This window comes from Sceloporus occidentalis, unplaced genomic scaffold (genome assembly GCF_023333645.1).
Source record: "Sceloporus occidentalis isolate IW3139 unplaced genomic scaffold, rSceOcc1.0.p SCAF_12, whole genome shotgun sequence".
In the NCBI taxonomy this organism is placed as follows: Eukaryota; Metazoa; Chordata; class Lepidosauria; order Squamata; family Phrynosomatidae; genus Sceloporus; species Sceloporus occidentalis.
Genome location: NW_028316992.1, coordinates 12850726 through 12872748, shown reverse-complemented (window position 1 = coordinate 12872748; position 22023 = coordinate 12850726). Strand labels below are relative to the sequence as shown.

General features: G+C 39.0%; 1 protein-coding gene across 1 annotated transcript; it reads left to right on the top strand.

Moving 5' to 3' along the window:
* The first annotated feature begins 232 nt into the window (after nucleotides 1-232).
* On the top strand, nucleotides 233-20907 carry LOC149305289 (small ribosomal subunit protein mS31-like). The gene is made up of 7 exons (XM_089477920.1): nucleotides 233-377; nucleotides 2705-2992; nucleotides 7212-7370; nucleotides 13788-13931; nucleotides 15214-15287; nucleotides 17183-17326; nucleotides 19387-20907. The coding sequence occupies exons 1-7, from the start codon at nucleotides 286-288 to the stop codon at nucleotides 19644-19646; spliced, it is 1161 nt and encodes a 386-aa protein (XP_089334046.1). The 5' UTR covers nucleotides 233-285; the 3' UTR covers nucleotides 19647-20907.
* Nucleotides 20908-22023: the final 1116 nt, after the last annotated feature.

The window sequence follows — 22023 nt, the reverse complement described above, 5'->3', positions numbered from 1 at the left end:
TCCACGTTGCTCTCCTCTGGGCCCCACAACAAATTCCAACTCCCAGAATGCCATAGCCTTCAGCCAGAAAGAGTTAAAGCGGTGCCAAACCGGGTTATTATTTCAGTATGGATACAGCCCAGGTTTCCTTCCACTAGAGGCAGCGGAACCAATCTTCGGGGGTTGCGGTTTCTGCCCGGACAGGTAAAAAGTGACGGACCGTTATACCGGAAGTGCCCTCTAGGGGGACATTTTAGCAGGACGGACCGGCCGGGCTTTGCTCTGTCCCGCGTTTCCTTGAGAATAATGTGGCGGAGGGGCGTCCTGGTCCCCGGGGGCGTCTGTGCGGGGCTTCTGTGCCGGGGCTCCCTGGGGAAGGGCGTCCTGGCCTCGGAGAGGTAGGCCTCGCTGGGGCTGAGAAGGCTGCCCCCGGCCATAAGAGAGAATAGAGGGCATGCTTATCAAATAGGCAGATGGAACAAAATTAGGAGGCATCACTAATACCCCAGAGGACAGGATCCGAATTTAAAATGACCGTAATAGATTAGAAAGCTGGGCCAAAGCTAACAGAATGAATTTCAACAGGGAGGAATGTAAGGAAAAAAAATGCATAGATGTAATAATAATGATGAAATGCACAGATATAATAATAATAATAATAATAATAATAATAATACATCAAGGCGGGTTACAGTCACAAAATACATTGAGGATCGAGGCGGGTTACAATCACAAAATGCATTAGTGACAATAACAATATAAAATGTACATAAGATAAAGCAACACAATCCCCTTAAACTCCCCTTTCAACTAAACAATAACAATAAAATACAGTTAAATTAATAAATTATAAAGACCACAATTAAAAATGAGATATAGAATGGGGGGGCACTTGGCTTAAGGAGATTACATGGGAAAGGGATCTAGGAGTCCAAGTAGACCACAAGTTGAACATGAGTCAACAGTGTGACGCAGCAGCTAAAAAGGCCAATGCGATTGTAGGCTGTATCAATAGAAGTATAGGCCAAAATGGTGAAGAGTCTGGAAAACCTATGAGATTTAGGGAGCTGGGTAACTTTAGCCTGGAGAAGAAGCAGTTAAGTGCAGGGCTGCCTCTTAGTATCCCCCTTCCAAGGGCGACACAAGCCCTCTTCTTAGATCTTGCAAAGGAGAGCCTGTTATTTGGATACAGGGCAGGGAAGTGTGCTAATACCTGCCTCCAGGACACCTTCACTGTGGAAATGGTGCAGCTTGACACCACTTTGAGTGCTGTTGAATCCTGGGATTTGTAGTCTTACCAGGCTCTTTAGCCTTCTCTGCCAAAGAGTGAGAGAGCTAGTGTGGTGGAGTGGTTCAATTCACCACGGCTATAGAAACTCACTGGGTGACCTTGGGCAAGTTACACTCTCTCAGCTTCCTCAGGGAAAGGCTATGGCAAACCTTCACTGGACAAACCTTGCCAAGAAAACCCTGTGATAAGGCCCCTTTAGGGTCGCCATAAGTCAGAAATGAAGGCACACAGCAACAACAACAAGCCGAAGGGTGCTGGTGCCTCAGAAAACTACAAATCCCAGGATTCTGTAGGATAGAGCTATAGCACTTACAGCCTAAGGTAGCCTGCTGCAGTTTGGCGATTCTCTAATGCAGTGATTCCAAAACACCTGGAGGACCAGAGTTGGGAATCACTGTTCCAATGTATTGTTCTAATGTATTGGACTACAAGTCCCATTGTCCCCAACCACTATGTTCATACTGGACTATAAGACTCCAGATCATGTTAGTCTGACTTAGTGTGATTGCTCCCTTCCTCTCCTTAATTTAGTAGTTCTTATGCTGTCCTCATTGGTTTAGCAATGGTAATGTTACAAATGGGACCACCAACAGAAGTTACAGTGCATACCCATTCTATGTTCATTCAGCCCAATTCCCCTCCTCCTAGGGCTGCTGTCACACTGCAGAATTAATGCAGTTTGACACTGCTGTAACTGTCATGCTCCATCCTATGGAATCCTGGGATTTGTACAGTGGGCCCTTGGTTTGTTTCCAGGACCCCCAGTGGATACCAAAATCCACAGATGCTCAAGTCCCATTAAATACAATGGCGTAGTAAAATGGTGTCCCTTGTATAAAATGGCAAAATCAAGGTTTGCTTTTGGGAATTTATATTTAATTTTTTTAAGTTGTGGATTGTTGACTGTAGTTTGTTGTGACACGAGACCTTTCCGATAAAATCTAAATACCTCACAAAAGTACAAATCTCAAAATTCCATAGCATTGAGCCATTGCAGTTAAAGCAGTGTCAAACTGCATTAATTCTGCAGTGTAGATGCAGCCCAGGTTGCTTCCTAAAGGTCATTGGGAACTTAAGCAAGTTTGCTCCCATCTTTGCCCCATCTTGCTGTTTTGCTTTCCTTCAGCTGACACATCAACAGTTCTTAAATCCTGGAATCTCGTAGTTTTTAAATGTATAAGTATATATTAATTTTATTTATTGCTTACGTACTTTTGCAGAGGTAATGACTCTCCCAAATATACACATACTTGGACATACTACTACTAGTGTAGACCTAATGACTCTCCCAAATATACACATACTTGCACATACTACTACTAGTGTCTTCATGTTTACTGTTTGAAAGCAGTTAGAAAGCTGGGTTGGACAATAAAACTTCAGAGTGATCAGTATATCCCATATGTCCGTGACTTTCATATCATTTTTTTTTAGTAAGGCACACAAATTCTTGGGCACCAGCTCTGTCTTTTGTACCAAGGAGGATGAACCAGTCAATTATGCTGATACAATGACTTCGCCAAGCCAGGAGAAGAAAACACCAGCAACTGCAAAGAAGAACTTGCTAAACATCATTAGTGAAATGAAAGTTGAAATAAGTTCAAAGAAGAAGTTCCAGATGCTGAAAGCTCGGAAGACTGAGGCTCAAGCAAAGGATTTGCCAGAACATGTGGAGACTGCAAGCAGCATGTTCCAGAAAGCTGCAGAAGAGAAAGCTAAGAGGTAAAATTCTTGTGTTTTCATGCTCCTTCGCTACATGGATTGTGGTCATTGGATGCTGCATGTGCTTACTCTGAAGCATAGCAAGGACAGGGACGTAGCCAGGATTTTGGGAAGGGGGGGGGTCCAGATTAAGTGCCACCATTATAACGGGGCTTGGATGTATTTAAGGTTGTATTTAACGGAAGGGGGGTGGGTGTCCGGAGAAAAAGAGAAAAAAAGAACGAGAAAGATGAAAGAGAAAAATATATATACTGTACACTTAATACACAGTAGGGTTTTGATCCTCCAGTCATTATTGTAATGAAAATAAAAGTAAAAAGAAAAAAGATTATCTTACCATTATAGATCCAACTAAATAACCCTATTAAAATTATTAATAACCATAGCCATAAATTATAACATGGTTAAATTTCTTATTGCTCAAAAAAGTCCATAAACGGTTCCAGTCTTTCAAAAAGTATTCAGTTGGCTTATTCTTCAAAACCCATGTTAATTTGACCGTTTGGGGCTCACTCAGCATCCTTAACAATCTACGCTCCCATCAGTGCTTCAGTCCATTTCCAAGTTTGAGCAAACAATTTTTTTTGCTGCTATTGTCATCTATTGAAGAAGAGATCCATATTTACTAACCAGTTTTTTATCCATAATGCTCAACATTATATTACAAAATCTAGTTTTAATATTATTTTGATTAACATATCAATCTTGGACCAGTAACTCTTTCCCTTCTTACACGTCTATCACATATCAAAAAAGGAGCCTTGCCTTATCTTGACATCCCCAAAATTGATTTAAAACATTCTGGGCCATTTTTAACAGCTTATTTGGAATTAGATACCATCTGTACATCATTTTATATGAGTTTTCTTTTGAATTACTGCAGAAAACAAATTTTATGTTTTTTGACCACATTTCTTCCCATATATTCATTCGGACATTATGCCCAAAATTTTGGGCCCACTTTATCATGTATTCTTTTTTAGGCTCATCTTCTGTCTCTAGTTTCAGAAACCATTTATACACTTTTTAAATTGTATGGTCGTCATCTTTACATGACTCTAAATAAAACTCATTTTCTCATATCCCTGTGGCTGTATTTCTATTACGGTATCTTGATTGAATACATCCTTACGTTGCATATAAGCAAACCAATTAAGATCTTTGCATTCTTTAAGACTAATCTCTCTTAATTTAAAATACAAAAGATCATTATAGCACAACCATCTCCAATTTTTCACCCATTCTTTCTTTTAAAATGGCTTAAAAAGACATATTTCTCTTTAAATGATAAAGAATTGTAAGAACATATAGTAAGTAGAGGCCTTGAAGTTTCACATCAGCAGTCAATACACAGGCAGCAGACTCATAAACAAGTTACCTGATTAGTTTCCCTTACTTTCTATTTAAATTACACTAATTATTTCTAAATGTGCCTCTGCAAATGTGTGCCTTCTCTTTTATTTTATTAGAAGGGAGTGGTCCATTTTCTTGTTTTTCAATTTGAGTAAGTGGCCAACAAGTAAAGAGATTGAAGCATGCCCCAGGACAAGTATGCTGTGTGACTGTGCAATTACCCACAAGTTTGATTCCACCGAACTAGTTGCTCTGGCTGCCTATTTGCTGCTGGGCTTAATTTTGAAGTACTGGTATTGATGTTCAGAGCCCCAAACTGTTTGGGGACAGGCTTTCTGAAATACCATCTACAACCATGTATAACTACCTGAATTTTAAGATCAGCATCCACCTTTGTTCCACTTTTGAAATTGGTTATTTTGGGGGGAGTACCACTGATAGGGCCTTCTGTGTTGTGGCCTCATAGCTCTGCATATACCCCCCCCAATTATTAAGTTCCATTCAGAACTGCATTTGAATGACTTAATGGTCCCTATATTTATGATGACTTTATCTGCTGCTGTTTTTTTTAAGTTAGCTGTTTTTATTGTTATTTTAAACTTTATAATTTTTAATGTTAAAGTGCAGCCTTTGCTCTCCTTTTTTTGAAGTTAATTTATTTTTATTTGATATTAGACCTATTGAAAAAAAATAGAAGTATTGGATTAAGCATATTAATTAAGGACGATAACAATGTATCTCAGCCAAAAAATTGCAGCCTTTCTAATATGATGTATGTTGTACCTCACTACCTGAATTTAGTCTTTCATTTTTTAAAAGCTTTATTTTCCCATCACTTTTTCAGACTACTATAGTGGCACCTCAGTATCTATGTGGCGATCCATTCTGCCTCCCCCCCTTCACAGATACCAAAATCCATGAGACCTTAAGTCCCATTGTCCCCAATAGCGGCACATGCAGGTGAAGTCCCATTGTCTTTAACAGAGGTGTGGCCGCATGCACGTAGCACCACTAGGGACAGTGTGTGCTGTCCCTAATGGTAGCATGGCTGTGGGTACATTCCACCATTTGGGACAACAAGTGGTTTGTGGATACCGAGGTCCCATTACAAAATCACTTTCAAGAATTTTCCTTTCACTGGAGGTGTATGTGCACACCACAATGACTGCATTTGTATATCTCAACCCTTCCTTGGGCTGTCAACTTGTTTGTAAGATTTCCTCCATGTATGGCTTTACTTTTTTCTAACGATAATTCCAATTACCCATTTCTTTACTACTCTGACAATGCCCTAGAATAGTTTGGCCAAATAACTAGGTGTGGCTGAACATACAGTAGGTTTTAGCTGTGTAGATATGCAGGAATGTAGAAAAAATCCAAAAGTTCCAAGCTTGAGCTTTAATAATGAAATGGCTGCAGCACCTTAGTAATAAAGCAGCAGACTCTCTCTGGGTGCTTCCATTTTCTTACCAGCAGAGGATCTGTTGCAGAAGTAAAGAATGTGCTTGTATTAGCTGTATCATTAATCTGACTTGTGAAACCTTAACCTGTCTCTGGTTTCTTTATTCTTTGAGTAGGCACTGATGATCTTATTGTCTTGCCCCCTTTGGTATATATAACACAAATTTTTATTATCAACTAGGCAACTATAAAACACCCCAAATAAAATATGCACTTAAATAACTAAACATGACATCAAAATAAACTGATCCAAAAGCATACTAATATCTCTTTACATAATTGCTCCACTATCAACCTATATAAAGCCCAGCACCCATTGTCTATTAATATATTCCACACCACATATCTGTAAATCCCACTCTAAATAATCTATCAGATAACCGGTCCTAACCTTTGTAAAGCATCAGAGCAAAATCATGGCAGGATTAACCCAGTCCTGACAGTTGGGCTGAGAGAGCCTGGAGAGTGGAGCTTGGAAAGTAGTAAGATGGAGGCAGGAGAAGAGTAAAAATTCTGGGTAAAAAGAGGGTGTATGTAGAGGCTGGGTGACCAGGGGACTACTATTGTAGACAACAGCTGGTGGACTGTTAATGTTACAGCCAAACCTACTTAAATCTGGATTCATTTTCAATTTCAGCCCCTTAGATCTACCTGACCAATTTGGTCATTTCCCAACTACTAATATCTGTATTGACATGGGCTTTAGAGTAGTTTATTTATGAAACAGTTTTCAGGAAATAAACAATTAGACCTCTACCATAGATTCATAAAACCTTACAGTTACTTGATTTTCAACTACTCTCCTCAGTTATAAATATTGTTACTGCCTCCCACTCTACTCCCACAACCCCCAAGGATCAACTTTCCATTCACTCACTCATTGCTCCCTGCTGTTACACTTGACCTTATTCCTCTCTGCCAGCCTGTCAATCATGTTACCATATTTACTCTCAAATACATACCTGTAGGAAAAAGGACTGACAGCAGTCAAGCATCACAGTATTTCCCAGATGTTGCTGCTGCTGGTTATGCCGGCTAGATATGTTGAAAGTTATGCCGTAATTTAAAACATCTGGTAAGTACCATATTGGGGAATACTGTTGTACTAGTGTATTGTAATCCATTTTGGAAGGGTATGTGGCTTAAGAGTCTAGTTTAGAAATCCTTGTAGTAGTAGTAGTAGTAGTAGTAGTAAATAAAGTGGTATTCTTTTCCAATTGAAAGTTAACAATCCTAAAAAATCACAATTTCATCTAAGCACAATGTGAAGAAGGCAATGATGTTGTCTTCTGCTTTAAAATAATTGCTGCAGTGTATCTGTGACACATTTTACATGACTGATAAAATTGTTGAAGCATGAAGGAAAAATAGATAAGTGAATGCTTTTTGCATCTGTTTCTTCTAGCAACAAGGACCTCAATCCAGACCTGGTGGCAGCAGCCTCTGCAGTTGCATCTTCACTGCCTTTTGATAGGAAAAGGACTGTGTCAGAATTGGTTCAGCTGCTGAAAAAGCACAAGGAAGTCACTGATGCACGTAAAAGTGGGGAAGCCCCTGACATAAGGTATGTAATTGCAGTGTTGATCGTAGTTATTTCACTGTGCTCTTTGTCACGTTTTCCAATGCCATTGCAGAAATGATTACTGATAATTGCTGTTTTGAAAAAATGTATACCCTACTTTTGTAGATTATACTGTATGCTCAAATTCGCATGGACATAGAACAAAGCTGTTTATTACATTCAACCCATTAGAATAAAAAATGACTTATTTACCTGTTTTGATCTCTACAAAAGATTTCAAAGAGACAATATCTGAATATAAATTGTAGTGCAGCCACTAGTGGTTTTCATTGTTGGACTAGGACTAGGAAACAGGGTTCAAATCCATTCTCATCCATGAAAAGAAGGCTGCTGGGTAACTTTGGGCAGCTGAACTCAGCCTTGTTGTTAACTGCTTTTGAGTCAACTTTGACTCATGAAGACCTCATGAATGAGACATGTCCAAACCCCCTGCCCTCAACCGCTTTGCTCAGGCCCTGCAAACACAGATCCATGGCTTCTTTGAATGTACTTATCCATCTGGTATATCATCTTGCTCCCTTTCTACTGCCATCCACCTTTCCCAGCATTATTGTCTTTTCTAATGAATCCTGCCTTTTCATGATGTGTCTGAAATATGACAGCCTCATTTCAGTCATCTTGGCTTCCAGGGAGAATTCAGGCTTGATCTATTCTGGGACTCAATTGTTTGTCTTTTTGGTCATCCACAGTATACTCGGCACTCTTCTACAGCACCACATCTTGAATGAATTGATTTTATTCCTATTCACTTTCTTCGCTGTCCAGCTCTCGCATCTGTACATGTTGATGAGAGATACAGTGGCTTGCATAAGCCAAGGTTTAGTGTTCAGTTTTATATCTTTGCAGTTAAGGATCTTGTCTAGTTCTTTCATAGCTGATCTTTCCTGCCCTGGTTGTTTTCTGATTTCTTGACTACAATCTCTGTACTGATCAATGATTGATTTAAGGTATGGAAAATCCTTAACTATTTCAATGTAGTTTGAATGTATATAAATCTTCCATGGTCATTATTTTTGTTTTTTTAATGTTCAACATTAAGCCCGCCTTTGCACTTTTCTTCTTTGTGAACTCAGGCTTAGAGGGAGATAATGGCAAACCTCCTCTGAATCAAACTTGCCAAGAAATCCCTATAAGGGGGTCACTATAAGTCTGAGTCAACTTGAAGGTACATAATGAAAATAGCAAAGCTTTGCTAAGAATTTTAAGGATTGGTTCTGATCTTAAGGAGGAATCTGAAGACTTATGTTCTGCAGTTTTTCTAGTCTCTCTTGGATCTTTGCTTTAATTTGCTTTGGGTTTGTCCTTCAGCATCTAAGAAAGAAGAAAGACACTGCAACAGTATGTGGAAGGAGAGGTGATCTGTCTTTGAAAAAATAAATTCTCTGTCCATAAAGTCCAAAGATAAGAGTTCAGTTGAAGACAAGATTTGGCAATCTTCACTTGGCTATATCTCTGAGGTAGATGATGACTGTGGCACTGCTAGTGTTTAATAAGTGATGTCAGTAGAATTGCAGTAATGTATTTCAAGAACTTTATTTGAAAACGATACACAGTAATGGCTTTGAAGTAATGAGCAAACTTAAGACGTGAATTAATTTGTGAAGTTATGAAATGCAGTCATGCTAATATTATTGAATAAACAATTCCCTGCTCAAAGCCCCATCAAGTTAAAGTACAGAACCTACTCAGTGATAGCCAGGTTCCTATAAGCCAGGTTTATGTAATCCAGAAACAGAAAACAGATGAGTTACAATCAAATAGATTATTCTCAGCATTACAGACAACAAATCAATCATGGTGGTTTAGGCAATTTTTGTTGAAGGACAACAGCATCCTTATCCATGCCATTATGTGCAGAGTTGTAGGATACCAACACATTGCCGGGTCAAAGAAATCAGACCTCAGCAGACTTAAACAGTACATTCAGGATAGGCAATCTAGTTTTCTGAAGACACACTTGCAGATGCTATTTTGTGGGTGGGTAATATTTTACTGTCACTAAAAATAGAGGATTGAACATGTAATCATAGTGGCTGCCATGTCACAGTGGTGATTCATAGTCATTCGTGATCCAAGTTCATTAATATATCCCAAGAACATTCCCCTCATCATTCTAGATAAGAAACTATTAATAATATCTAAACATAACTGCACTGATACTGTGGACCTTCATTCCATTCGTATTACAATAGTTTGAAAAAATCCCCTTTATCTTGTATATTCTCCAGTCATTACTTTGTGGTGGCACTAAAAACAATAAAGTGTCTTGTGGCATGTTAAAGAATAACAGATTTATTATGGCGTAAGTTGCCCCTTTGAAATGTATATTAGTGGTGTATCTTAAGATGATGAGATCATATACAATTTTCATCAGAATACTGTACTATTATTTTCCTCCTGAATATCACTGATACAAATTATGAGTAAATGAGGCCCCAAGTTTGATCTCTTGTGCCCTGCTGATGACTCTTTTCCACCTTAAATTGTTAGCAGAAGCTTCTGTCATTTTTCCTTTAAACATTTATTTACTGAAGCAAGCAGTAGTTGCTTCATTGCTTTTCCCAATGTAAATACCTTAAATGCTGTGCTGGGAGAAAGGAGGGGTAGAAATAAGTAATTAAAAATAGCTTTTCCCTTCTTTCTGGTGCATGCTGTCCCTTGCCCTCTTAAAATCCAGGTAGATAGCTCTGTAGCATATCCCTCTTCACCAAACCAATTATCCTTCTCAAATATAAATAGAGAGGTCACTGTACAAACTTGGTACAGTCTGCCTTTCGTATTTGCAGAGGTTCCATTCCAGACTCCCCCCCCCCCCACGGATAGCAAAAAACGTGGGTCCCATTCGAGTCCCATTCATCCCAGTGGTAGTGCGACGCGGTCGTGCTGGCATGGCAGTACAAACACAACACTGTTGGCGAGAACAGGATGGGGCCATCCACAGATGTTCAAATCTGTAGATAGCAAATCCATGGTTGGGAAGGGCTGACTGTGTGTTCACAATTGTCAGCCAGTAAATAATAGCTGAATTTGTTCTCTTTGCAGTAATAGAATACCACCTGTGGATGTCACTGCTCTACAAAATCTTCATTCATCAGTTTGTTTTGCAGACACAGGAAGGACAGAATGTTTGCTAAATGGAAATAACAACAGAACAGGATTTGGGGTTGGAATGAAGTTCCTCACCGTGGAAATTATGGCATCATTTTACAAAATATTGAAGGCATGAGCTTCACTACAAATCAAATGAAATGTAAAATGATGATCCATCCTCAGTGCCACAGTCTTCAAATGTAAAGTTGATCAGTACTAGTTTAATAGGTGTAGAATTTGTAGGTGCTAGTTCACTGTATTTTAATAGTGTGACGAAGCTCACTTTCTCCCGTAGTAATCTGAGTAAGATGCGCCTAGCATAGGCCTTTTTGAATTCCGGCTTTAAGGATTAGACTGTCCTCAAAAAGTTGGGCATTTTTCTTAGAGGAAAGAAGAGTGCTTTCAAGTGAGTTTGCTCTTTTATTAGTGTGGTTGCCAAGGAAAGGCACATGGCTAGCCACATCATGAAGGAAGTAAACAGTGGTACCTTTGCCAGGTCAACTTTTTTCTGGTTTGCTTGTCACGCTGACCACAAGTGATGAGTAGAGTCTTGTGCTCTGCCTATTTCCATATCTAAACTGAATGTCCAAGACTGAAAACCTTTACTTCAACTGTTGTGTAAGAAAACTCTTATGCTTTACTGGCTTTTTCTGCCATGCGTGTATGTATATCTGATACGAGTTTTTTTAAAAAAAGCATTTTCCAAGATGCTTCTGTGTTTTGTTAAATATATTAACATGTAGATGAAGCAGTTCTGAATAAGAGGTTTTCCAGCTTCTATCATCCTTATTTTGGCAAGACCTGGATGTATTTAAACTCACTGGTTACCATCATGCTTTTCTTTGAGCCAAAATATTTATTTTAATCCAGTATATGTCTTATATACTGGCCTGTATTCTAGATAGCTTTCAAATTCCAGGATTTCATGGACCATATACTTTCAAGCTGCCATTGGCTAAGTTAAGAGGCAAAACTGTTCCTTTCCTGTTAAGACCTTAACATAGTGATGGAGAACCTTTTCCAGCCCAGTTTGGAAAAGGTCTCGATGACCATATTCCAGCAATAGCTAAGGGCACTGAGCAATACCAAGGACAGAGTAGGCAGGGTCAAAGCGTAGTGGTTGGAGTGAGCCCTATATCTTGCCAAATTTGGATGCTCTCCCAAAAAGCATACAAAGCACATCTCAGTTCTATAAACATCTGCTCAGGAGTAAGACCCAGCTGCATCAGCTCTCCTATCTGTAAAACACAGATCTGTTCTGTACAGGCTGTTTAAAATGTCTTTACTGTTAAAGACCCTTTTATCTTTGATTGCTGATTAGAGATGATAACAGAAGTTTGTGGACTATATTCCAACCTTAAAATGAGTATTAAACAGGCAGCTTATACCTGGGGGGGGGGGACATGGTTGGTTTATCCTTCTCCCTTGGTGTACTGGTTTGAGCATCGGACTATGAGTCTGGAAACCAGGGTTCGAATCCTGGTTCAGCCATGGAAACCTCACTGGGTTTGAAACCTGGCTTGGCCATATAAACCCACTGGATGATCTTGGGCAAGACACTCTCTCAGCCTCGGGAAGACAATGGCAAACATCCTCTGAAGAAGCCAAAAAAAACCCATGATAGGTTGTATGATTTCAATTCAGAAACAACTTGAAGGCACACAACAAGAATAACAACAGAAAGCTCATAGTGAGTTCAGAGGTCATACTGCAGGACACTTTCTCAAGGCTATGGGGTTGATAGTGCCACAAGTAGCAGTCAACAAAGTGCCATTGAATGGAAATGTTTGTGTGGAGCAGGGCCCATTACTTCAGTTGAAGGCAAAATGATCTACAGGTCTTACAAGCCATACAGTTCACACAGAGTTCAAACCTGGGGCATTATCTGGGTGTCACTCCTGCAGCTTTAGTTTTATGACCCTAGGGAATGTGTTGACTGAGTGAGTGAGACTCACAGTGCTACCACTTTACAGCCTTGATTCATCCTGGGGAAGGTGGACAAAGAGGTTACAGATTACCTTTTGGTTGCTACAGTCCAAGTTTAGGGAGGTTTAGGCCCTCCAGATGTTTTTAGTAAAACTCCTATTAGCACCAGCCAGCATAGCCACTAATAAAGGATTGTGCAGAGGAAATTCCTTGCCCCTGTTGAAGTCAATGGATCCTCAATTAATTCTAAAGAATATCGACTTTTGTTTCAGCACAGTTTGGCAGTGAACAAGTTCACTGTTACAGCAGATTGCATATAATAGCTATAAGGAGGGTGGCTCAGATATTCCAGAGTTTGTGCATGCGGTATCACTGTCAGCTGGCCAGTTTATTTCAGGATATTAAAAAAATTGAGGGTAGCAGACTTTGTCCTGAGTCAATATACGGAGAAAGTGTTCAAGCAGGTAGTGATTAATGAGCTGAAACAATCCAAGCACAATGAATGATGGGGGATTCTGGGAGCTGTAGTCCAAAAAGTAACTTTCGTAAACTCCAAATGATGCTTCATTTGCAGATAGTCTGGATGCTTTGCCTGGCACAGAGTGCTCTGGTGCTTCTCGAGGTCAGGAGACGTGTGGCTCAATGCTGTGTTGATGCAGCTGTGTTGTTTTTTCATCCTGTCTCAATTCAGAGACCTCATGCTAGCTCACGATGCCCTCCCTGGGACATCATGATGACTACATGTCATCATATGAATGCTCAATCTTTCCTTTACATTTCAAATCTGATGTTTGCAAATAAAACAAAGGCCAGGCCGCAGCTTTCTCTGTTTGAGCCCCAAAGCTTTGGAAAGCATGGAGTAGTAATATCTACAGAGATGTGGGAAAATGTCTTTTTCCCCCAGCAAGCCTTCAGAGAATGATGGATCCCATTACATAGGAGCTGTCTAGGCTTTAAAAAAAGTGTTATGTTTTGATTTGGCTTTGAAAATGTTCACTTATTTGAGCCTTAAATTATTTTGTAAGCAGCCATAAATTGTTAATAATTGGATTTTTTTCTTTTCAAAATATTCCTAACCCCTGACTTCAACTGAAGAGGTTCCCAGGAACAGCTTATAGATCAGTAGAAAGCAGAGCTTCTACTCTACAGCTTATAGTCTAAAAGATGCCACCTAAAAAGAAAAAGAAAAAGGTTATAAATATGGAGGGCGGAGGAGGGAGGGAAACCTAAGCACCAATCTATTCATTTATTTGTATGAACAAATCAGAGTTCAAATGGTAGATGTGGTCTTCTATTATGGGAAAGAAGAGCACTATGAAGAAATAGTATTCCTGCTCTGTAGTGAGTATGCATCTTGACAAATCTTGACATTCTTAATTTTAGCAACATCGTTACGAACATGAAGATTGGGAGAAAACCACCAGCACGGGATGCTTTTAGGGCATCCAATCAAATTCAGTTTGACGACGACGGGCGAGGTTATACGATTGAAAGAAGTGTTCTTCGTGATAACAATAGACTGAAAAGGTACTTCTTCTGCTTGTTCCTACGTGATTCCTATGATCAAAAACAGGTTCACAGAGGTATCAGTTCACACATGCAATGCAAAAAGCTTAATTAAGACTATGTTGCATGGGATTTCCACATAATTTTTCATTCTGACTACTGTTAAGACCATCTGTCTGTGTTGAGGAGTTGAACAGTGTATCAGCCTAATCACTTGTTTAAAAATTAAACAGCTTTATAACCTTTAAAATAACCTTTTAAAAAAAACACCCAGGTTTTCAGAAAAATAAAAATCAGGTAGCTCTCATTATCTAAACAAAAAGCATAAGTCAGTGACAGGGCATCACCCTATTATGATGAGATGGTATTCAAAATTCAATATACAAGTTTTTGGGTCCAATGTCATTATTCCTCATACTGTATATTCAAGAAAAAAAGAAAAGAAAAGCAGGGAGGGGGATGTATATTGGCACAGTGGTTAAATGCCTGTACTGCAGCCACTCACTCACAAAGGTTGCGAGTTCAATTCCATCAAAAGGGCTCAAGCTTAACTCAGGCTTGCATCCTTCTGAGGTCGCTAAAATGAGTACCCAGCTTGTTGGGGGCAATTAACTTACACTTTGTAAACTGCTTAGGGAATGCTTAAGTGCACTGATAAGCGGTATAGAAATGTACTTGCTATTGCTATTGCTATATTGGTGGGCAGGATGCCAGTTAACCCAGAGTTGTTGCAGCATAAGAGTCAAGGTTATAAGGTACAGTTGTCCCTCTGTATCCAAGATTCAACCATTGACAGCTTGAAAAATATAAATATTCTAAAAAGCAAAGCCTGATTTTGCCATTTTATATATGAGACACTATTTTATTATGCCATTGTATTTAATGGGACTTGTGCATCCACACATTTTGTTATTCTTGGAACCCCACTGCATGAGAAAAACACTGAAATTTATTACCATTAGTACTATAATGTCACAGACTCCTGCCATAGGAACTTATATAGAATAGAAGTAGAAACATCATTGCAAATACAAGTTTGTACATTTAATAATATGTCTTGTTCCTTTTCATTAAGAAAACAGCTTCATGACCCTTACGTCTGGGAAGATACACTTGAAAACATAGGGGAAAGCCTGCTGAAATATCATCCATCAGAATAAGATTTCCAGTTTTTCCAGGAAGAAGTCCATATCTTACATAGATATGTACCCTTCCATCTAATCAGATTAGCTATCTGATTATTAAATTGAGAATAAATGTTTCCTTTTTTAAAAAAAGTTTCTTTTCTTTTCTTTCTGCCTAGGAGAGGGGTATATTCTGGAAGAAGACTTAATATCTTCACTCCTGCTTCTGAAACGGAGGGAACAGGGGAAGCAGGTAAGTGGAGAACCAGAAACAACAAACAAACCAAGAAGATAATGTAATAGAATGCGCCATAACCATGATACTGCATTAAATCCGTTGTCTGTTAAAATGGCACAAAATGTTGTGTCTATGCAGTGGAGGTTGTCTATGTGCTATGTCCATGTGCCTAGAAAAGTCAGTTTGTTGAGGAATATCTGAATCCTGAAATCTGGTACAACTGCCACACAGTAATTTGATATCCCCTAATATTTACATGGGAATTTCATCACGTCTGGCTTTTTTGAAGACTGCATGAAGTCTGCAATTTTATACACACTGAGGTTTATTTCTGAGTAGACATGCAATAGTCTTGTATAATAAACAAGGGAGCTGCTAATGTTAATTCATGATTGCACACATGTGACATTAGCAGCTCTCTTGTTTATTATACAAGACATACAAGTTGGTATCAGATTTGTATTTAAAGCAGTAGATACTAGTCCACAAGTGGTAAGCAATACTTTTGGTACTTGATCAAGAACTCTGCTATATTCTTTTGGCAAGGAGTTATCTTTACTTCCTAAAGTGAGTATATCTTAGCAGCTGCTCTTCTGGGTACTGTACAGGTTGTCAGTTCACTCCAGATACCCCATCCTTTCTTTGTCACTATTTTTCTACCTCCTCTTTCCACCTGTAACATAGCTATGGATGGTCCCTACACTTGCTAGGTGTTAACCTTCCGTTTAAATTGTGGAGAGTTGATACAGTTGATGAATGCAGATATTGGATCCTGAGATCAGAGGACAGGAGAGGAATCTCATTAATAGAGCACATGTTTTGGATGGAAATGATACTGCATTCAGTTTCTGACATCTCTGGATAAGGCTGGGAAAGTCGTCAATCCAAAGTCCTAAAGCAGGGTAACCTTTACAGATGCAATTGGACACCAGCATTCACCATTCCTGACCACTGACTGTGCTGGCTAGTGCTCATAGCAGTCGCACTCCAGCAACAAAGAGCTGCAGATAATAATTGTAGACATCACGTGAGCCAGGTGGACCAATGACAGTTTTCTGACTTCCTAACATCTAGGAACTCAGAAAGGAAGCTGAGTTGTTATGGTTAGATGATGTATGTGTGTGTGTGTGTATCATTTTTTTGCTTAAGGAGTTCATAAAAATCATACTCCTGGAACAAAATTGTCCTCTCTGTTCCACCTTTCTCTCTTCAAAGGGATAAGGATGAATTCTTTGACACAATTATATATATCCTAAAGCCACACAGTAACATCTTTTGCCATTCCAGAATTGGGATTGTCACCCTTGGGATTTCAGATGTTGTTGGAATGCAACTCCCAGAAGCTATGACTTGTTAGGTATATTGACTGGCCATGCTGGAAATCATACTCCAACCAAATTTTTAAACCTAACATTTGGAATCAGTGTTCTAGAGAACTTATGTTCCTTGGACATAGTGCAGAGGAAATGAACCTTAATTGAAAGTACCCTTAAATAGGGACTAAAGTCTAGAGTGCAAATCGGTTGTTTTTCTCTAGGTTGTGCTCTCTGTTAAATATAACAACAAGCAAACATGACATCATGACATTCCTTCTCAGCGATAGCATATCTTGCAAGTGCTATTATTTCTATTGAACAGTACCTTCTTGGGGTCAATGAATTGCAGTCTGATTTGTGTGGTAAAGGAGGGGAAACAGTGATGTGGTGAAAAGGAACTATCTGGTTTTTAACACATTGTTCTGAGAATAAGTTTCTTTTGATAATTCTGATGCTGAGTAGGTTTGTATTGCAGCAGCAGAAAGGAGCAGTTACTTGAATTTTCAGGCCTCCTATTCCTTGTTAATCTTTGCAGTCCTGATGCCTTATGGAGTGTATGTGTGTATATATACAAACTTTCACATTTGTTCATAGTGACAACACCAACGCTTTGGGATCTGGAACTTGCAAAAGAAATTGAAGCAGTTGCTCAGCAACCCCCTCAGAATGGTTTTGAGGAGATGATACAGTGGACAAAAGAAGGAAAACTTTGGGAGTTCCCAATTAACAATGAAGCTGGTAAGTAATCTGTAGAGGTCACTATTCAGTTTTGCTTCCTATAGCCTACATTGTATAATACAGTCAGGGATGTGATAAATCATTATAGAAGTTCACATAATTGGTTCTGAGACTTAAGCTTTGGCTATTTTCAAGTACCGCTGATTTTTTGTTTTGGTTTTTTGTTTTAAAGTAATCAAAAGCCCACCCACACCAGCATTAAGTAACCGAGACTGACTTAAAGTCCTGTTGTTCATGTAGAAGTCCTCTTGTGAGATACTGGATTTTACTGGGGAAAAAATTTAAAACCCAAACTGGCCTCAAATTCCCTTATTTGTGCTGCCATGCCATTTATTTGAGGAGAATGATGCCAGTTATAATATATACATGGTAACAAAGGGATTCATTTATTTATATACATCCCTCTTTTCTCCTCGCATAGGATTCAGGGTAGCTTGCAATGATGTAAAATAAACTACAGTGAAAGACTATTAACACAAAAGTAAAACGACAGTTAAACCACAATTTTATTTTAGAAATCACAAGTTTAAAACCAAAGTCCTCCCTAAAAAAACAGGTTTTTGCCAGCTAGTGGAAAGACAACAGGACAACTGAACTTTCCATGCAAGGAAGTTCCACAACTTAGGGGCCACCAAAAAGGTTCTCAGAACATTGTAATGTCACAAGTTGGTCCTGGGGGAATGTCCAAGAGCAACAGGCAGAGATTGGGTTGAAAGGAAAACCAGAAGCTGTAGTTGCCAGGGCAATCCCTTTGTTTATTGAACACATTTGTTTTTACTCACCTGATGACCCTAAAAGGCTTACAGATAGCAGAAATGAGACAGACCCTGTCTGCAGGCTTATAGCCTCAAGGACGACACAAAAGGAAAAGAGACTGGGAGGGAGGAGATAAAAAGCAAACTCAGGCACTGGATTCTTGGTTCTGTGGACAGTGCATTCAGTTTAGTAGATCATAGTGTTGAATGTAAGTCCAGCTTCCTCTCTCTCTCGTGGCCACAGTAGTAGTAGTTGGCTGTCATGGTGTGCAGGGCAGGGAGTGGGGGTTGTCTGCTTGAGCTGGATCCAGGTCTGATGGCCATTTTCTGCTTCCTCTCATTCTGATGGCATTGGTTTGTCCATGTAGGCAAAGGTAAAGTCCATGAGGCAGGAAGGGGAGAATGCTGGCACACTCACGCCTCTTTGTCACTTGCTGACTGCAACAATATTACTTCCTTATGTGCATTGGGCATCATGAATAGACTGTCCTTATTGCCCAATATCAGCTCAAAACAAAGTGCTTCCAGATGAAAACATTTCCAGTGCTGAGAAATGAACTACCAGGCAATAAATGTGCATAATGTGAATCAGCCCACAGACAAAATCAAGATGTACTCAGGAGCTGATACAGCACAGCAAAGCATAAGTTACTAGATACCATTCAGCAGAGTTATTGGATTAAGAGTAATCCAACAGCTCTCAGATAGAGTAAGAAATTGAAGCCTGAAAATCCTAGAGAGTTACAAAGGCATTTGTGCTCCCTCGAAGCTGGATATATTCAATCATTATTTCTAGATATTGAAGAAAATGAATGTAAATATGGATTATTTGTTATTTTAAATTAGTTCTTAGTTCATATTCAGATTCTGGTAATTTTCTGCTTTGGAGAGACAAAATTCAAATGTATTTCTAGGCCTATTCAGAGGACCTGTAAGACGTTGTGCTGCAAACCTTAATTATCAGAATAAACTTGATCATTGAATAAAAGATGTTGCAACAAGTGCAGAATTTTCTGGAGCAGTGGTCCTCAACCTTTGGTCCTCTAGATTATTTGAGACTTCAACTCCCAGAATTCCTGAACAATGAGTATCCTGACTGGGACTTCTGGGAATTGAAGTCCAAAACATCTGGAGGCCCAAAGGTTGAGACCCACTGTTCTGGATAAAATAAAGCACAAGTGAGAGCTGCCATATTTTGAAAGGTATCTCTGTTCGTTTTCTTTTATATTGATTATCAGGATAACAGTTAAATAAGGATTTTGCAGTGATTTGGTGTTTAACAGCTACTGTGGTCGACTCCTTTAGGACTTGAAGATGATGCTGAATTTCATGAGCATATATTTTTGGATAAATATTTGGAAGACTTTCCCAAAGAAGGACCAATTCGCCACTTTATGGAGCTTGTGATTTGTGGACTTTCCAAAAATCCATATCTAAGTGTTAAAGAAAAGGTAGAACACATTGAATGGTTCCGGGATTACTTTAAGGAAAAGGAAGAGTTACTTAAGGAAATTGAAGCACACGAAAAGGAAATGTTGATTCAAAGAGAAAACCTATCAAAGTGAGAACTTTTTTTTTAAAAAAAAAGAATACCACAATGGCTTCATGTAAATATACATTGGACAGTTACAAAATCTGAACTGGATTAAAGATGACTGTATAAAAGTTCTTTAAAACTGTCACTGCTATTTTAGAAGAAGATGGTGGTCTGTAAATTACAGAAAACAACACTGGCTAATATTTTATTTTTTGAGATTGTTCAAGGAAACATATCTTTTGTTCACTCCTTTAATTGTCTCAATATAATATTTTCCATTTTGAAAACTATGTATGGAAGTGAATTGAATCCAATGAACAAAAGAGACTATAGTGATATTATATAAATGATCACTGGTAATTCATATTCACAGTTTGCCAAAACTTGACTTTTGAAGATAAACATTTGCCATTGTGATGAGAATTGAATATGTTGTTTTCTGTCCTAGCTTTTGATGCGGTTCAGTTATTGTAAACTCTGCTGCTTGAGGCTTTGCCATTTCTTTCCATGAGCTAAAAATGGTGTGAAAATCTTGCAGACCACAAACAAGTCTCCTCTTTTGGTTCCAGAACAGGAGTGGAGAACCTGTGCTGTTCTAGATAGTGGTAGTATACAACTGTTCATTCCTGACTACTGACCATGATAATGGGAACTCATGGGAGTTGGAGTCTAATATCTGGAGGGTTGCTGGTTTTGCACCAATATTACTTTGTAATCCTACTTGGATTTAACTTTGGCTTGTATGTGTTCATTTGGCTAACCATTCTTCCAGAAAATAGTTCAGATCTGATTTGTTCCTAGAACTGATGACAATAATAAACTGAGCTGTTTGATCTCACTTAATTGCTTCATATAAATATTAACACTTCTGTGCTAATGAGTTTGCTCTGAGGTCCAACAGCTACTTGAAATATTTATAGATTTTCTTCGGCAAACATGAATCACTCAACAAATTAGGCATCAGTTGTCAAGCCATTTTCTTCCTTTTCTTGTTTGTTATTTTAAAAATAATTTTAATTATTAAGGCTTCATCTGCACTGCAGAAATAATCCGTTTGACATCACTTGAACTGCCACGACTCAAGCGCTGTGGAATTCTGGGATTTGCAGTTTTGTGTGATACTCAGCCTTCTCTCAGAGAGCTCTGGTGCCACAGTAAACTACAACCCCCAGAATTCCATAGGATGGAGCCATGACTGTTAAAGTGATGTCAAACTGTCTTATTTCTGCAGTGCAGATGCAGCCAATGGCCTGTTACAGACTGCCAAAATAAAGCTGCTTCGGGTCTCTTTGGAGGTATGCTGTTTAAATGATGCATGCATCCTAAGAGTCTGGAAGCTGCACCAAAGCTGCACTCCAGTGCTTAGGAATGGAGTGTGGCTTTGGCACGACCTCCAGACTCTTAGGACCCATGCATCATTTAAATAGCATACCTCCAAAGAGACCCGAAGCAGCTTTATTTTGGCAGTCCGTAACAGGCCTAAGTTGTCAAGGATCTGATTTACGTCTATGGAAATTAATGACAAAGTCAGTGTTAATCCCACATATCAACATACAAGTGCCAATGTTTTGCCTGTATTAGAAATTAAATGTCTATGTAATTATATCATACTGAGAACACTGACATTTTTCTGTTTTTGTATCTCTCCCACCCCCCCCCCCCCATGAAAGATATACTCACTCTTCAAGGAGTGGAGTCTGTTGGTTACAAGGAACACATTTTAACTTACATATTAATTTTGTTTTAAGTTGATTTTGACACTAACATTCCCATAGTGCAAACTGTAGAACCGTTGGGTTTTTTTAGTTGTAATATACTAAATGTATATTAGGGTGAGGGAACTCCATCAGACAATGCATCCCTCCCACTGTTTTACTGTGAATCCTAGGCAGTTTTTGGCTTTATTTCACTTTCTTTTCTGTTAATATTAGGGGGTTGACAATATTCTGATCATGTTTTTGTTCAATTGTGCTCATGGGATAACTCAGAGGACTAAAATCAAAAATTTGTTTCCATAATCTTGCTTCAAATTCTGTGTTCCATTTTTCATGTGAGAACTGCAAACAGAATTTGACCACCTGAATTTGACTGTCTGAATTGCTGCTTCATACTGATGTAGAAATCTAGAAATTTTAGACAACATATTGACCCCAAAAACCTGTGTCAACTTGTCCATGGATCAATCAATGTACTTACCTTAACTCTTATCGAAAAGGAAACATCCCTTTCTCTGAGTAGAGTGGCAAAAAACAAGTGCTTAGTCTGTCTTGGGAGAACCTAAAAGAAGCACCGGCCCCCTCTACTTTCTTCACTTCCAGCCTTTTTGAATGCTTGGACAAGAAAATAGTGGCAGTGGCAGCTCTTTGGCACTTTCCATCCAAGGAATGCTGTGAAAGTAAAGGGGT

Bases quoted from the DNA above. Each gene is read 5' to 3' on its own strand.
- LOC149305289 (XM_089477920.1), top strand. From the start codon at position 286: ATGTGGCGGAGGGGCGTCCTGGTCCCCGGGGGCGTCTGTGCGGGGCTT. The intron at 2,993-7,211 runs GTAAAATTCTTG...TGTTTCTTCTAG, and splicing joins GCAGAAGAGAAAGCTAAGAG to CAACAAGGACCTCAATCCAG. The intron at 15,288-17,182 runs GTAAGTGGAGAA...ATTTGTTCATAG, and splicing joins GGAGGGAACAGGGGAAGCAG to TGACAACACCAACGCTTTGG.